General features: G+C 33.8%; 3 protein-coding genes across 3 annotated transcripts; 2 read left to right on the plus strand and 1 right to left on the minus strand.

The window, feature by feature from the left end:
* The first annotated feature begins 99 nt into the window (after positions 1 to 99).
* On the plus strand, positions 100 to 2648 carry LOC107405666 (extradiol ring-cleavage dioxygenase). The gene is made up of 3 exons (XM_016012750.4): positions 100 to 576; positions 1339 to 1718; positions 2103 to 2648. Exons 1-3 carry the CDS (start codon positions 340 to 342, stop codon positions 2296 to 2298), a joined length of 813 nt encoding a protein of 270 aa, XP_015868236.1. The 5' UTR covers positions 100 to 339; the 3' UTR covers positions 2299 to 2648.
* A 134-nt stretch (positions 2649 to 2782) lies between these two features.
* On the plus strand, positions 2783 to 4736 carry LOC107405676 (zinc-finger homeodomain protein 4). The gene has a single exon (XM_016012763.4). It carries the CDS (start codon positions 3848 to 3850, stop codon positions 4529 to 4531), a length of 684 nt encoding a protein of 227 aa, XP_015868249.2. The 5' UTR covers positions 2783 to 3847; the 3' UTR covers positions 4532 to 4736.
* A 1815-nt stretch (positions 4737 to 6551) lies between these two features.
* On the minus strand, positions 6552 to 10553 carry LOC107407871 (uncharacterized). The gene is made up of 6 exons (XM_016015197.4): positions 10243 to 10553; positions 9990 to 10043; positions 9567 to 9640; positions 8600 to 8717; positions 8370 to 8428; positions 6552 to 6914 (listed from the first exon to the last, which is right to left on the minus strand). The coding sequence occupies exons 1-6, from the start codon at positions 10384 to 10386 to the stop codon at positions 6836 to 6838; spliced, it is 528 nt and encodes a 175-aa protein (XP_015870683.1). The 5' UTR covers positions 10387 to 10553; the 3' UTR covers positions 6552 to 6835.
* Positions 10554 to 11553: the final 1000 nt, after the last annotated feature.

Consider the following 11553-nt stretch of genomic DNA (forward strand, 5'->3'; position numbering starts at 1 on the left):
ACAGAAGGAATGAATGTTGTTTTCAGTTTATGGGGAGGGATGACTTGTATGTTTTAATTAATTTAATTAATCATATGACATGTTTGAAAATAATAATATATTTTTGGTATAAATAATTTGGGGGTGGGGGGGTTTGGTATGTGTATAGTGCGTCTGCATGTCCAACTTCCCTTCCATCTCCTTGGCAGAAGACCGGCCGGGGCAGACAACGACACGACAACAAACCAAATTACACCAAACCAATTTTGAACCAAAAATATAACCACAAGAAAGAAGAAGAAAAAGAAGAATCTCAACGACAACAACTACAAGAAACGACAAGAATTGAATTGAAGAAGAATGATGATGAAGGAGACGTTCTTCATATCGCATGGATCGCCAACGTTGTCAATCGACGAAAGCCTTCCGGCAAGGCACTTCCTCAAATCATGGAAGGAGAAGGTATTTCCGCACGTGCCCAAATCCATCCTTGTCATTTCCGGCCACTGGGAAACTGATGTCCCTACGGTCAACGTCATCTACAATCGTCACGACACCATTTACGACTTCTATAACTTCCCTAAACCCATGTACCAGGTCACTTTTCTTTTTTTATTAATGTTTAATTACGTTGTTCTATCTATCATTATCTAATTCAGTTATGTTTCACAATCTTCACCTGACTCCTTGCATTGCATATATCGAAAAGCATTGAATTTTTTTTTTTTTTTTCAGTATATTATTTAGACAAGGTTGGGTTGGTTGCTTTGGAGGCCTTACCACCAATTCCGTTCTAATTTTTTATTTTATTTTATTTTATTTATTTATTTTTTTTTAATTTTTATTTTTCATCTGGGTTTACTTTTTGAAGTTCGATTTTCATTACTACTAAGATATTCACCATTCCATTCCTTCCCATTTCACAAAGTGAATTTCAGATTGAAGTGCCCACAAAAAAATCCCTTCTTTTTTATCTAAATAATTTTTTTTTCTTTTTTCTTTTTTTTTTTGGCGGTTCATGCCCACATTACCATAGGCATAGCCTCGCTGTTCTTTTGGTATTCCAATTTTTTTCTTTACCTTTATACCACAAGCTTCATGTTGTGATGCATTTAATAAATTCCTCAATTTTAATTGTTCTGTTTAATCTTCATATCGTTTCAAAGCAATGATGGTTTGCAAATGGGTCAAATGTAGTAATCCTTTTCTTTGTGTAATTAAACCTGATGGAATTATCTTTTGTAACATAATGGTTTATGACATTGTTTAACTCATTTATTCATATTGTACAATCTCTTTTTATCTGTTTAATTCATTTATTCATATTGTACAATCTCTTTTTATCTCCCTTGTTACCAGCTCAAGTATCCAGCCCCAGGTGCTCCTGAATTGGCAAAGAGGGTAAAAGAACTACTTGTGGCATCAGGCTTCAATCGTGTTGACGAAGATAGTAAGCGTGGGCTTGATCATGGAGCATGGGTGCCGCTGATGCTAATGTATCCGGAGGCCAATATTCCAGTGTGCCAACTCTCTGTCCAATCACATAAGGATGGTACTTACCACTTCAACTTGGGGAAGGCACTGGCCCCTCTTAAGGAGGAGGGAGTCCTCATTATTGGTTCTGGAAGTGCTACTCACAATTTGTCGACCCTCATGAGGAATTTTAGTACGGATGGTGCAGTTGCTCCTTGGGCTTCAGAGTTTGATACTTGGCTTAAAGAGGCGCTTCTTGAAGGAAGGTAACCAGTACTTTTTGAATTTCTGGGTTTCTTAATGGCACACATAGTTCATAATTGTTATAGAATCTTTTGGAAAGAGAAGGTAAAGGTTATTATGCTACTGTTAACAAGAAATAGGCGACCAATTCTCTTTGTTGGTTTATTAGTATTCCACAAAATGTTGCCATTGTGCTTGTTAAAGTTGTCTCATCAAGGTTGAAGATTCTTGCAATAGCCAATAGGCTGGATTTGGGAAATATATTGGGACGTGCAGCTTGTTTAGATCCTGCTATTTCTTTTTGGCGAGATTTTGTTTCTGAAATTTTTGTTTTCATTGTTGTGGCATGAAAGACCTGTAAATTTGTGCAGTTAAATATTTGCTAGTATTTTTAACTCTTGTTGTAGATATGAAGATGTGAACCACTACACAGAGAAGGCCCCATATGCAAAGAAGGCTCACCCTTGGCCTGATCATTTCTTCCCATTGCATGTAGCCATTGGTGCTGCAGGTGAAGATGCCAAGGCAAAGCTCATCCACCACAGCTGGAGTCTTGGTACTCTTTCTTATGCCTCCTACCAGTTCACGTCAGCTACCAGTTGAATCCCCATTCCAATTGCAAAAGTGGAGCTATACGTCATGTTTATCCATCTATTCGTGTTTATTTGTTTGATGCTAAAGGTATATGAGTTTAAATTTTAGATCTGTTGATCTATATTAATGTTATGCAGCTACCAGTTGAATCCCCATTCCAATTGCAAAAGTGCATCTATATATCATGTTTATCCTGCTATTTGTGTGTTTTTTGTATGAAGTGAAATGTATATGAGTTTAGATCTTTGGATCTATATTAATGTTATGACAACATATAGATATTGTGTGTTTGCAATGTAAAATAATGCTCCGCACTGTTTGGTTTGACTACCAGAAATTCAAGTAAAATAGTTGATTAACCTGTATCCAGAACTCAAAGTTAGCTTTTTTTAAGCGATAGAAATCTTTTATGTGGTAGATACATATTAGAATTTCTTTGATTGAACCTTGAATCAATAGTTCAAGTTTTCATGAAGACCCATGTGCTGGACACTCATGAAATTGTGTATCAGCGGGTACAACGATAGCAAAAAAGAAACCCAACTAAAATCTATCAAGCGCTTGGAGAATAAAATTTTATGTAATTTTTCTCGTCATATCATCAAATTTTTTAATCTAATATTTAGTAATTAAAGATGACAACAAAAGATAATATTGTAAAACATATATCATTGAATAAGTTAAAATATGTGAGATTTTTATTTACAGAGATATCCATAAGACTTGCTCTATCTCGTTTAATGCGACAAACTAAGAAGGATTAAACTCAATTTAACTTTAAATATTGGGTTATCATGTATTCTTGATGTGATTTCTATGCAAATCCTTGTTAATGTATGTGGTGGTCTTGCAGTCACAGCCTTGTTAAAGCAATGCATATATCATATATTGCCCTGCTCTTAATCTTAAAATAATTATAATTAGTTTTTGTTAAAGTGCCTTTACTTTATTTTAATTTTACTTTTTTGGCCTTTTCCAACATCTTTCCATGGCGTAAGCTTGATATCTGACATTGCAAGCAAAGCAAAGCAAAGCAAACAGAAACAGCCTCCCTCCCTCTATGGTTTTGTTATAGCTAGCTTTAATTCTTCTCTACCCCCTTAGAGTTTCTCTCTAATATATTAATACTATAATCAATCTCCTGGCCTGTTAGTTGCCAAGCCACAAAATACAATTAATAAATTAAACTAATCCATCTCTACCCGTAAGACACCTCCATCTCTTCCACATACATACTGTGCCAGTTGCTTCACTTGTAATTAAAAGTCTCCACTCCAACTTTTGTTCCTTCTTACCCTACTACTCCATATATATACATATACTATATCTATATCCTCCTAGCTTTCTCTCTCTCTCTCTCTCTCTCTCTCTCTCTCCCCCCACCCCTCCATCCCCCCATACAAAGACATAATAAATAAACACTTAGAAGAGTCATGAAAACCTTGTTAACACCTTGTTTTCCCCATTGACAACCATATTTATGAAACCTCCATTAAGTTATATATCCCAAGATCAGATATAGGTTTCAGAAAAAGAGGTAGCTAGAGCCTAGAACAACATGAGTAGCAATAGCATTAATCCTTCAGGAGAAAGAAATGGTGAGATTATTATGGAGGAGCAGAAGAAAGTGGCGGTGTACAAGGAATGCCTCAAGAATCATGCAGCTGCAATTGGTGGGATAGCCACCGATGGGTGTGGTGAGTTTATGCCTGCTGGAAAACTAGGCACCGTTGAAGCACTCAAATGCTCTGCCTGCAATTGCCACAGAAACTTCCATAGGAAACACATACAACCTGATGGTTGTGATCGTGATCGTGATTATCATTCTTCTTCTCCTGTATTCTTTCTCAACCATAACAATGATAACAATGCTGCTGGGAAGAAACCCATTAGATGGGGGCATCAGAATGCAGTAATTTTGGGTTCATCTCAACAAGCTTGGCACCCAACAAAACCCTCGTTTGAAGTTTCCTACAAAAATAAAAGTGGTGATGATGATGATGATGATGATCAGGTTCATGAGAAGGAGAAGGTGATGATGAGGAAGAGGTTCAGGACAAAGTTCAGTCAACAGCAGAAGGAGAAAATGTTAAAGTTTGCAGAGAAGGTAGAATGGAAGATACACACGGTGGAAGACTCAGAGGTTCAGCAGTTTTGCCAAGAGGTTGGGATCAAGAGGAGTGTCCTCAAAGTGTGGATGCACAACAACAAACACAACTTTGCCAACAAAAATCGCCATTAATATTAATACACTTTCTTCAATCTCGTTTTTCCATGTTAACTTAATAGTCATTTGTTTTTCTATTTTACATTTTTCCTGCATGCTTAAATATTATCTCTAGAATTCTTAATTAATTTTCTTCTTGTCTTGGCTATTTATGTTGTGTTTAACTCAATGTAATGCATGTGTATGTTAACGGATTAATAGATCTTTGATTTGATTGTGAGATTCTATAGCTACAACTACTCTTTCTTTTACTTATATAGTTATCTTCTTGCTGAGACTAAAGCCATGTTCAACTAGTTCTTAGATTTAACGCAATGCTTTTTTGTTTTATATATTAACCAAGGTACGATTTAATTAGAAACAATTATATTCTAAAAAATTACCAAAAACATCCAAGAAACTTTAAATTCTTCAAAGATTCTTTGTTTTTTATATGTTTGGTTGCATTTAGTTAATACATAGATCCTACATATAATTTCATTGATGAATAAGTTTCTTTTCGCTGATAATACATATAATTTGATCAATGGTAAGCATTGATTTTTCTAGTGAGAATAAAAAGATTTATAAAAAGAAATTCAACTGGATTATGTAATTTTGTCTAATTTGCCAAAATATATGGTCTATGAGGACAAAGCTGGACCAGGCTATGGATTAAATGTTCCACGAATACCATTTTTTTTTTTTTTTTTTTTGATAAAAAAAATGTTCCATGAATAAAATTTACATATATACATAAGAAAAGAATGTTAAATTATAAGTAGCAAAAGTGGAAGATGATTGTAGGAGTCTTTGACAAACACAATCAAACCTAATTAATCAAAACCCTGCATGCTTATTAATCCATTAAGCTAGCTAAAGTGACTAGACGCCATTTGCTGTAAGTTTACTTTAAAGACAGGTCACAGGTTGAACGATATTACTTGACCCATCGATGCCTACCTACACTAAGATAATCCTAATGGGTAAACTTAGGATACCCTTTCATTTAGAGGGAAAAAAAAAAAAAAATAGAGCCACACACACACACACAACAAGACAAAACCAAAAAATAAAATAAAAATGAAGGTTAACATTGAATTGGGGTTTAATTATGATAAAAAACACGGGCACTAATTGATGCTTCCATGAACCTTATTGTATATACAAAAAGTGCACCGCCATCCATTTTCATGGTTTCTTTATAACAAATGGTGGCTGGTGGATTTTGTTAGACGGCTAATCTTGATTTGTTTCTTTGTTTATGGATAGCAGCGACATGATTAAGGATAAGACCACTAAAACACACTTTATCCAGTTGGAATTTCAAAATTTTTCATACAAGTTAGACAACATTTTTCTTCACAATCAATTGTTGCAATTTCTTAAAAAAAAAAAAAAATACCATCTATTATTATTGGTTAATGATCATTAATAAAATATGTCAGATAACAATTTAAATGATTCAGTTAAAAAATTCATTTTAAAATTTTAATATAAAAATAATAAAATTTTAACACACCAATTAATATTTGCCATATAAGTTGATGATTATCTACTGTACTGGTCTTTTAAAGTTGATTTGGTCTTTTACCAGCACGACTAATTTCTATTTTCTAATAAGCATCAATTTTAAATTTCAATGTGTACTTCAAAAGTCCCAAAAAATTGCATGGTCTAATTTTCCAAGTTCAATAAAACCAGTCTTAGAGACTTGTCAGAAAACTAGTTTCTAGAGCCTGTACAAAAGTTTCTTAAGAAACGTAACTCCAGTGCAAATCAGCCTATTTGGATGACTTCAAAATTACGTTATGCTTATTACAAAACCATTTTCATATAACAATTCGCATTATTAACTAACATATTCAAATTTTGTCTTGCAATGAACCATGGTTCCTTAAAAATTTAACAGTTATTAAATTATGAGATTCAAAATCATATAACCTGATGATGATTCAATAACAACCAGATCATATGGTTTTCAACCTGGGTAGAATTCAACCTGTTTCTAACCAATTGAATAGCACAGCTTGAGCCAACAGGATGAGACAGAGAGTTGAAGTTATGAAGACAGTTCTATAACAGATCAATTTTTCTCAAAACAGAACAAGAAATTCTCCGGTAACACAGGTTGCAAGATAACTGGAATATGGACTGGGAAAAAATGGATATATCTACCCATATACAGCTTATACTTAAATTTTGTTGAGTTTATGTGCCAAGGGTGGGGCTAACCTCCCTCTAACTATGTGCAAGATTACAACAAAATTCTCATGTGTACAAATACCAAGACCATGCTCTTCGATAGGATCCATCACGAGTGTCCATTTGTATATCATTCTAGAAGTCAGTGTCAAAACAAGCTACCATGATCTTTGATACCATGGACCTTGCAAAAGGGATGTAGCTCAAACTATACCTGTAAACCAGCAAGAAAATAAAATATATATATACATATATATATATGAAAAAAATCTATCAACATAAACGCAGATGAAGACGAAGCAAGCATATCTGTTGAGACAACGTATGCAAGAGAATGAATCAGCGTTTAATTTATTGCATGAACTGTACAACATATGAAAGATATCATTATTCGATTCAATGGCATGAACTATACAATAGGTTTCATCCAATTTGGAGACTCTTTTACTTCTAGAAACAAGGTATAAAGGTCATGGGAGCAAATCTACCTGTACATTCCAGTATAAATATTACATGTATCTTCTACAAAATAATTGACTATAGCTGAAACTATTCATGATGGTCATTCCAGTAAATATAATTCACTTGAAAGTGTAAAATCGGTTGCCTAAAATATCCATAATGGTATTCGATGGGCTGAATAAATTCGCTCCAAACCATTTTTGTATATTTACTTTTTAGTGTATGAGCATCAAATTATGAAAGGGCACACACTATGATATGAGCATCAAATTATGAAAGGGCACACACTATGAAGATGATACTTCCTGCCTCAACTTATTTCTTCTTTCGTTTGGTGAGAATATTTTATTCCCCATTTTTCCATGTCATAAGTTGGAATTATGGATGACCTCACCTAGTTTATACCAAGGAAAAAGTTATATCAATACTTGATGCAGCAGGGTCAGGCACTGTATCCCCAGGCTTCTAGCCTCACTGTATCATTTACTTCATAGTTATCAATTTCCACTTCCATTATGGATTAGACCAGATATACCCTACTTGTCAGAGGAATTCCTAGAGCAGGGGTAATGTCTTAGAACAATTGATTCAAACAACAATGATGCTCTAAAATAGGCATAGATGTTTCTAATTGAAAGAAGAGGGTGTCCAACCAAATCCAAAGTAACTGGTTATCTTCAGCTCAATGGTGATCCCAAAGTTCTGAAATTGAGATAATATAGACACAACACAATAACATACCCTAAAGAAGAGTCTTACTTTTTCTAGCATAACAAGTTTAAGATCTTACTTTTTACCAATATAGGCATAATCAGATAAGAAGCATACATTTTACATTCAGCTCAATGGTGGTGCCAAAGTTTTGGAATTGAGATAACATATCCTAATGAAGAGTCCTGCTTTTGGTAGCATAACAAGTTTAAGAACTTATTTTTTACCAATATAAGCATAGTAAGATAAGAAACATATTCTTGTAAGTTTTAAGTGTAATTTAATTTATGTATTTATTTGTGTGTTGAACATGCCAGCAACAGACCAAATATATATATAGATGATTGTCCTTCTGCTGTAACTATATATACATTTAATAAGTTTGTTTGCTCAAATGATGCATCGTGAAATATATGTGTATCTCAACCCACTAAATGCATGAGTAACATTCACAGAAGAAGGCAAAAAGACAATTAGTATAAATACTTCTACATACCAAATCAGAGCGCCAAACTCCAAAATAATTGCCAAAAGTGTCAACAACTTGTTGCGAACCTGGTCCGGTGGAAAAAGAAAGAAACAGGGAAAAAAAAAAAGAAAAAGAAAAAGAGCTAACATGAGAGGAGTGAAAAAACCTATCATAATATTCAACACAATATTATATATATATATATATATTTCAAAAAGAGAAAAAGCAACCAAGGGGAAAGAAAGATTTCTACTTACATAGAGAGCACAAAACAAGGCAATTATTATACTTGCAAGGTATATTGCTGTTGCATAGATACGAACAGGATCAAGCATCATTGTCACTTGCCGTTTAGGACCTATAAGGAATCCTGTGCTGCCATCACAAAAGACTTCAACTTAACATTTAATGCACAGGAAAAATCAATTGAGAATGGTTGTTAAAAAAACTAAGCATACAAACTCATTATTTTTGAAATAGGCTACAACACAAGAGAAAACAACCAAAAAGAAAAGACTATTACAGTAATCTGAATGCATGAGAGAAAAACGAAAAGACACTGTACTGGACTCAAAAGTAGACATTATTTGAAAAAGACACCACATTGTAGAAACACAATATTGAAACTAACTAAAGAACTATGGGCCATGTAAAATGAAACAAGAGTAATCGCAAACAACGTAAAATGAAACAAGAAAAATCGCAAACAACAATGTATCACATTCACATATCAAAAGATAAAACCAAAAGGAGATGTTTCAGTTTCATGTAGGACTTCATTTCAACCAAAATTAATCTTACAACCATATTTCAAAATTTCAATGTTCAATGGTGATCCCTACAAACGTCTAAAACCAAAAAACTAACTTTTAAGGCCTTTTATTCCCATCATTTTTCCCCTCTCTTTCCATCCCAACATTTGAGAGATAAAGTGCTTATACAAGACATCTATTACCTAGTTTGAAAATTTGTAAGCGTGGTGCTGTTAGGCTCCATATAAACTGAAACCGTATCTTATGATCCTTAAACAATGAAAACTCACCCCTGTTGCGGGCTATAGGTACCTTGTGCCCAATTTTGTAGGAGGCTCTATTCGCCCAGCAGGAAAAGACAAAAAAAAAAAAAAAAAAAAAAAAAAGGAAAAGGGAACACACTCCAAGCAAGTATTTATAGCATTAGCCGAAAGCAAAATGATACGTACAATGGATAAATCCGAAAACAAACCTTCCAAGTGAAAGCAGATTTCCAAGCGTGAATGTTATTCCAAACTTGATTGGATTGAAGAAGACAAGCATTGACTGTGATAAGGAAAGAAAGAGGCCTAGACATTAGTCCTTTATGATGAGGAATTAAAGAGCCCAGAAAAGTTTAAAGCCTAAATAAGGAACTGGGTGGGTTAAGCCAAAAGTATCTGATTATAAAAACATGTTGAACAACATTTCAGGTACTGATCACGGTGAAATTAGATTATAGAAAAGAAATAAATTTTAATATTCTTGGAATATCAAGGCACCATTAGATTCACACAAATGAAGTCAGTTATATTTTTGCTTAGCATTCTCAAAGGAAAACGGTTGGACACCTAAGTAAAATTGTCAGCATAAACATGAAGGCTCAAAATGAGATTACATCGTTGAAGAAACTCACCAGAAGAGTACACGTGATACCAGCAGACAAGCAAATGGCGAAGCCGTAAAGTCTCTGCAATACCAGTGAAATACAATCAGTTTGTAACAAAATACAATAAAATAAATAAATAACTCTAGGGAATTATAATTGTAGGTATAAAATAAAGATCTCTGCTTGGATGTGTCATAGAGATGAGAAGGATCTGAAATTTGATTGAAAAGGCATGGAAATGGAAGCAACCCAGAAGCAAAAGAAAGAGAAAGAAATGAACCTGCTTGGTGGACAAGGTACAGTCACGGTTCAAATCGTCCATGAAAGAGGAGGAGGAGTCAGCAGAAGCGGTGGCTTCCTCTTCATCAGGCTCCATACCCACCAGCATCTTCACCTTCTCAAAGGCATGGTTCATCTTCTCCATTATCCTTCCTTTTTTGTTTTTTCGCTCTCTTCAATCAGTCTCTCTGCTGTAAGAGTCGGACGGATCAATTAACTATGTCATTCTCGTCCAGCCCCCCATGCTTCATATCCAACAACCATTGCCCTCTTCACTGTATCTTTATTTTTTTCTTTTTTTCTTTTTTGTTTGTTTTTTTTTTTCTACTAATTAATCATCAAAATCATTAAAGGAATAATTTTTGTTAAAAAAATGAAAATAAAATAACTCACTCTTATTTTTTGTACTGTAAGTTTAATTGATTTCTTTTTCTTTTGTTTTGTTCTAAGTTTTATTAATTACTTGACGAATGAAAAAGTAAATAATACATATATAATATATTATCATGATATTTGCTTTTTAATTTATCAAAAATGATATTAGCTTTTTATGCTGCATATATTAAATTGGAGATGGTATTTTCACATTATAGTTTTTTTATTTTTTTTTATTTTTTTAAATTGTTGGTAAATGTGAAATTGGGCATCAGTGGATTGTCAAGTTAGTTCGGGGTCTTATTTGAGGGTGTAGCCCTTCACCTAGCTCAATAGGATTAGTTTCATTCTCCATCCCAGCTCAGGCTTTCTGCACAACTAAACTTCCGACTAGGAAAATTTTTGAAACATTTTCACATAATTCAACTGGGGGTTTAATTATATTTGATGCTCCATTCCATCTTTTCAATTGATAGCATTCTGTGCTTATGGCTGTGGCTGTGGCTGTAATTCCAGTTTCCCAATCCAAAGTTCGAATATATAAATATAAGAAGATGATGCCACATACAGGTACACCAATGACAGCACTCTCATATTAGTTTCTATCATTACTGATTTTCTGTGCTTCCTTCCCTACTGGGAAACAAGGGTAACACTACTTATTTTCTTTTAGGTTTTTTACTTCAAATTCATTTCATTTTCATGCATATCTTGATTTGACAAAACTGTTTCTTTTTCTTTTTTATTTTTTATTTTTTGCCCATGTAATATTTGACTTCATGCTTGCTTATCAAAATGATGTTTATTTGTTTTCAATTTTCATAAGAACGTGAAGCTGCTTTAGCTAGGGATTGTTGATAAAGGAGACTTAGAACCAATGAGGTTGTGGAATTACTTGTTTTAACCCTTGGAAGGAAATCAAATGCAAGAAGAAGCC

This window comes from Ziziphus jujuba, chromosome 4 (assembly GCF_031755915.1).
Source record: "Ziziphus jujuba cultivar Dongzao chromosome 4, ASM3175591v1".
Taxonomy (NCBI): domain Eukaryota; kingdom Viridiplantae; phylum Streptophyta; class Magnoliopsida; order Rosales; family Rhamnaceae; genus Ziziphus; species Ziziphus jujuba.

Bases quoted from the DNA above. Each gene is read 5' to 3' on its own strand.
- LOC107405666 (XM_016012750.4), top strand. From the start codon at position 340: ATGATGATGAAGGAGACGTTCTTCATATCGCATGGATCGCCAACGTTG. The intron at 577-1,338 runs GTCACTTTTCTT...CCTTGTTACCAG, and splicing joins TCCCTAAACCCATGTACCAG to CTCAAGTATCCAGCCCCAGG. The intron at 1,719-2,102 runs GTAACCAGTACT...CTCTTGTTGTAG, and splicing joins GAGGCGCTTCTTGAAGGAAG to ATATGAAGATGTGAACCACT.
- LOC107405676 (XM_016012763.4), top strand. From the start codon at position 3,848: ATGAGTAGCAATAGCATTAATCCTTCAGGAGAAAGAAATGGTGAGATT.
- LOC107407871 (XM_016015197.4), bottom strand. From the start codon at position 10,386: ATGGAGAAGATGAACCATGCCTTTGAGAAGGTGAAGATGCTGGTGGGT. The intron at 10,044-10,242 runs GTTCATTTCTTT...CTGGTATTGCAG, and splicing joins GTACCTTGTCCACCAAGCAG to AGACTTTACGGCTTCGCCAT. The intron at 8,429-8,599 runs GTAAGTAGAAAT...CCACCGGACCAG, and splicing joins CCTTGTTTTGTGCTCTCTAT to GTTCGCAACAAGTTGTTGAC.